The following is a 5,472-nucleotide window of genomic DNA, read 5'->3' as shown; positions in this document are numbered from 1 at the left end:
CCTACCAACTGGAAAACTACAACCTCCATCACCCCTTCATGACATGCCTGACAACAGCAGAGAAGAAAAGCAAAACTATGGAATTGTAAAGTGAAAGTAACCGCTGTTTCCAAAAGCGTTTTCCCCTTTCTGTATCACAATTTGGCTTTTTTTTTTAAACAATATTCTCAGTGTTCACATAGACTCTCTGCATATAGGTTTATATTATGGCCATCAGTTTCAATTTTTAAAACTTTGTTTCTCAGAAATCATGTTTCGTCCATCAGTTTCGCATGGCAGATGGGCCTAAATACTACTATTCCCATGAGCCTCAGCTGCAATTGCCAGTGGAAAAGAAGCCAATAAGACACTTAAATCAGAGTGGAAGCCACGTTTTGTTGTTGAATTCATCCACAATTGACCCAAAATCCAAAACATAATTGATTAATTGATGCAAATGGAATGGAAATCCCTGTACTAACCTGTCAGAAAAATTTTATAGAATGACCAGCTGCCCTTCCAGTTCGCTGAGGAAACTACAGAACAAGCTTGTTGTTTTTTCAACACTTAAGTTAATTTGTCAAAAAACACAGCTCACTCATCCATTTGCCTGATGCATTTGAGCATAAACATCCTAGGACCCTTTCCTACCACCAACCCAGACGACCGCTACGTCCGTGTGGCCATGGACTACTTCACCAAGTGGCCTGAGTGCCGCTACCACGGCCGAACACCTGGTCAGTGAGATGTTCTGTTGCTTTGGTGCGCCCAAGGATCTACACAGTGACCAGGGGTGAAACTTCATGGCTGGAGTGTTCAGCGATGTCTGCAGGTGGATGAGCATCAGGAGGACCTGGACTACACAACTACATCCCCAGAGCGAAGGGCTGGTTGAATGTTCTAACTGCATCCTGGCCACCCAGCTCACTATCCTGACCAGCCGTCAGAAGCAAGACTGAAACCTGCATCTGCCCTTGGTCCTGTGGGCATACCGGGTGGCAGTTCAGAAATCCACCAAGTGCACCCCTGCAGCCCTCATGTTCGGGCATGAGCTCTGTACTCCTGTGCAGAGCGGTTATAAAGAGCAAGACAATATACAGCAACAACAGGTGCGTGTGTGTGTGTGTGTGTGCAAGGGGGGTGGGGTGTGAGAGAGGAAGGAGGAGGAACAAGATGGCGGACGTCACCGTGAGATCAGAACAGAGACAATGGCTAATGGCACCTGCTGGTTTAACATGTCTCTAACAATAAGATAACTTAGACAGAGCTGACCTCCACTACTGAGTTATTGGCTCACCAAATGTGTGTGTGTGTGTGTGTGTGTGCCTGTGTGTGTGTCTCACACATGATGGTGGGCTAACACAAAGCAGTCCAAGCAGTTGGACACACTAATCAGTTTAGCATGATAAACACAACCAATCAAGCAGCAAACAACAATACTTCACAGTATTATCAGCAGCAACAACTGGACACTAAGTCCGTTAACTTAAAACAACAGCAATAAAACAACAGCATATGTAAATAATCCACTTTAATAACTTATCTCTGCCCAGTTCCTTAGCTCAAATGCTGACAGAGGGTCAACAACAATATGAAGCTGCTGCTATTGTTTGCTGCTGATGCTGGCAAGAATCACCCATTAACTCCCATCAATTCAACAATTCAATGACCAGAAAAAAGTGAGAAAGTAGAAAAACAAGCAAAACACAAATAAAGGGATTTGTGTGATATAGAGAGGTTTATATAGATGTGCCTTCACCAAATAAAGTGACAAAAATAATACGGAAAATAAGTGCGCTGAGCTGCTCTAAGCAGGCGACGGCGGATGGCGTACTCATTCTTGGCACGAAGATTGCAGTGTGCCGAATTAGCACCGCCGCACCCTCTATTGCGCCTCTCCTCCGCCACTCCGCCGACACGAAAATAGGGCCCACTGTGTCAGTTCAGCCACAACAAGAGGTACTGACAGAACAACACTTCCTGCTACAGTAAACTCAGTAAACTACAGCCTGTGGAAAGGAACACGAACCAAGTTCTTTACCAAAATAAAACTCAAATGCCAAGAGAGACCAAAGCAAAGTCCAATATACATTCTGGGGAAGAACTGACATACAAGCAGCAGAATCTGTCAGGGCATGTCACTGCCTGAGGAAAAATGTAATGTAAATGTAAAATGTGTCATGTCTTTTTTCTTACATTTTGAATGAAAAAACTTGCATTCAACCTTGTTCAACTTGCCTTTGTGATAAACATTACTACAAACATAACTGAATTATTGTCATATCATGAAAGCAAATTTGAATTTGAGAGAATTGCAGTTCAGCGCTTTAGAGCATAACAGTTCTCTCTCTCTCCTAACTCTTACGCTTATGTTTCTCCTCTGTCTCTGAGCGTGGAAGTGCTGATGTTTCAGCAGGAGGAGTCTGAGTGAGAGAGCTAGAGATGCACAGAGAGGGGGGGGGGGGGGGGGGAAGAGAGAGAGAGAGAGAGAGAGAGAGAGAGAGAGAGAGAGAGAGAGAGGACGGCAGACAGGACGGGGACCGTAGAGACATTCGGAGCGGGAGTTGTTTCGGGGAGATGCTGTCCCCACCGAGGAGATGGATCAGGGACCAGCCTCTCAGCTCTGTAACCTCGTAAGTCAACTCGTGTTCTGTTTTGGAAGTTGGTAGGACATGTAGGCTACAGCATCGCCTCTCTTAAGTTGTCATTTTCTAAGTAAAACTATCGTGACTGGCGCTGTGTGAGGATACACTGACAGTCAGCAGCTGCTCTGCTCCAACCACAGTAAACAGTGGACTACAGATCTAAACTAATGTCGTAGTGACTGTATAATCAGAGCATCAGAATAACACTACTGAAGAGAGCTGGACTTGAATAAGAATGGTGGCACTTTATGTCCCCCTATTTAGCATTTATAAGCAGTACACAAACCTTTAATAAATGGTTTATAAGACACTATAATGTAGTTATAAGCAGATATCAGGACATTTTCAAAAAAAAATAAACCTATTTATCTGTTAGGAACATCATTTTTAAGCCACAGTGCATACACAACACTTAACTGGACAAATGACAAACACAGAGTAGACAACATACAAGTGCTGTTTAAAACAGTTTTACATTTGAACATTTTGTGTTAATTAATGTACAGTATTTGATATACAGTTATAAGCTCTCATATGAAGACATTTTATATTATTACAACTGTGTTTTACTATATTGTCATTCATCATCTGTTTATGGAGCAGCAAACACTTATGGGTGTCCACAGAAGGAGTTTAGCTGTTAGCAAATACATTCATAAACACAGATCTGCTTACAACAGGCTTAACTTAACAAAACGTAACTGTTTTATGGTCTGCTTATGAATGCTAAATGAAGTGTTACCCAGGCTTCAGTTGGATGTTCCAGATTTTGCTGCATTTGCTCCTTTTTTATTTGATCAAACCATGGCTAAAATGAGTTAAAAGTGTATTTTTCTGTTCATAATACACACATTCAATTCTCACTAATGTTTTTAATTGTAGAAAATGTCCAAATCTAAAAATAGGTTAGGATTATAGTCTTTGGTGCAGACATGTAGGCTCATTTACTTATTGAGTTTGCCTGTGTCTGTGTGTATGTTCTCCCCAAAAATAGTGAGATGTGAACACTAATATTGATGCTGAAATGACTGATTATTCAATTAGTCAAATGACAGAAATGAATCATGTAAAACTTGTGTTTGTGTGTTGTTAATCCATTTATCACTCAAGTCCTTTATCAAGTAAAAGTGCCAAACATTTTGCTGGTAGCTTCCCCAATATGAGCATTTATTTTTTTGTATAATATAATTATATATTCTTTAAAAAAAAAAATCTTTCAGTTTTGGATTGTTAGGCAGATAAAACATGTCATTTGAAGACACCCTGAGCTCTGAGAAATTGTATTATTTTTTCTGATATTTTACAGACAAGAGGATTCATTGATTAATCATAAAAATAATCAGCAGATTAACTGATGATTAAAATAACTGTTGGCTTCAGCTCTAAATATCAGTGATCCTCATCAAACCATTCAGTTAGCCCTTGTGACCTGTGTGGAAGCATCTGCATTCCCTCTGTTTCTCCACTCCTTTATTCAGGTTTGTAGCCATGCTGGTGGCTTGCTGGTGGGATAACATGTCAGTCTGTCTGTCAGTCCTCCACTTTGGACTGAAAATTTGGACTGAAATATCTCAACAACTATGTAATGGATTAACATGAAATTTTTGGCTGGACTTGCCACAGACCAGCCCTATAAGCACAGTTGTCCCTATTGGCCGTTGCTCTTTCAAAATGAATCACCATCTCTCTGGCTGACAGTGCTATCAACAGCCAGCAGGACAGATACTCTGCAGAACTAATAACACGCAAGCTTTTCATTTCTCTGATGTTTTCACATCACAAACGATGAACAACAGCATTAAAACACAAGTGTTGCAGGTAAAACATGAGATCCATGTTCATGTAGCCGTTATATCAGTTGAGTATGGGGCAGCTACTCTGAAGGTGCGCTTGATTTGACTGTAACTGCAGTAACCAGGCAGAGATAAGCCTCTTGAATTTGCAACCAAAATGCTATCAAAACTTTCACTTACAATTTCCACCACAGCCTCCATAATCATTGACTGGGAAAGAGGCAGAAAGGTGCACAGGACCACTACAGAAAAATGCAGATGAACATTTAATATCTAGGAATACATATTATAGACACTAACACTGACTCTCCCTGTAACAAATTGGCCACAATTATACACACTGACCATATACGGTCCAGCCATATACTTGGTTTTGACCTAGTCTTGTGTTTAGACATTCAGTGTTCCCAGAGGATGAACCTTACAGACTTTGGTGACCCCATGACTTTTCCTTTACTTCACGTGGGTGAACTACATTCTATACTGTGTCTGAACACATCCTGGTGTAGACACTGAGGACTGAAGCTGCTGCTGCTCTGCTAACATTCTGCTTTCAATATGAGGCCCAGGTAGATTATATGTTTGTCATGTTTCATGTTCATGCACTTGACCAGACCTGGAATCCAAGTCAGGCCAAATTGTTTTTAGCCTAATGGAGTGTGATTGTATTGCTGCAGGTCTCAAGTCTCTGTGTTAATATGTCAAATAATTATATGGATCCAAGTGGACTACCAGCTCTGATCATGTGGTGCATCATCTTTGACTGTTCGAGTTGACTGCATTTTGTATCAGGGTTAATTAACCATGGGTCTGTTCAGACCAGATTTGACTGTCTTTGTACTGGTTATACTGTAACTGTCTTGTTACAGTATAACCAGACTAGGTCTGTCGCCTGACTCTGCAGTCGGACTGCATTGGATTTAAAATGTGTGTTTCCCTTGACAGTACACCCCAGCATAATTAATTGAATTTAAGTAATTTCCTGTGAAACACAATGCTTGTCAGGAAGTGTGTCAGAGTGTAGTGTTGGGTGGATTTAGTCCAGACATCTGTAA

At 41.1% G+C, this 5,472-nt stretch overlaps 1 protein-coding gene across 1 annotated transcript in view; it reads left to right on the top strand.

Moving 5' to 3' along the window:
• Nucleotides 1-2,490: 2,490 nt before the first annotated feature.
• gal3st2 (galactose-3-O-sulfotransferase 2) overlaps nt 2,491-5,472 on the top strand; it is a 45,838-nt gene continuing 42,856 nt past the window's right edge. The window contains exon 1 of the mRNA XM_042415362.1: nt 2,491-2,612. Coding sequence (XP_042271296.1) covers nt 2,557-2,612 — 56 coding nt within the window. The 5' untranslated portion in view covers nt 2,491-2,556. The remainder of the gene's footprint in view (nt 2,613-5,472) is intronic.

The sequence above is a fragment of the Thunnus maccoyii genome, chromosome 6 (assembly GCF_910596095.1).
Source record: "Thunnus maccoyii chromosome 6, fThuMac1.1, whole genome shotgun sequence".
Taxonomy (NCBI): domain Eukaryota; kingdom Metazoa; phylum Chordata; class Actinopteri; order Scombriformes; family Scombridae; genus Thunnus; species Thunnus maccoyii.
Note: the sequence above shows the minus strand (reverse complement) of the source record. Positions and strands in the feature narration are given on the sequence as shown.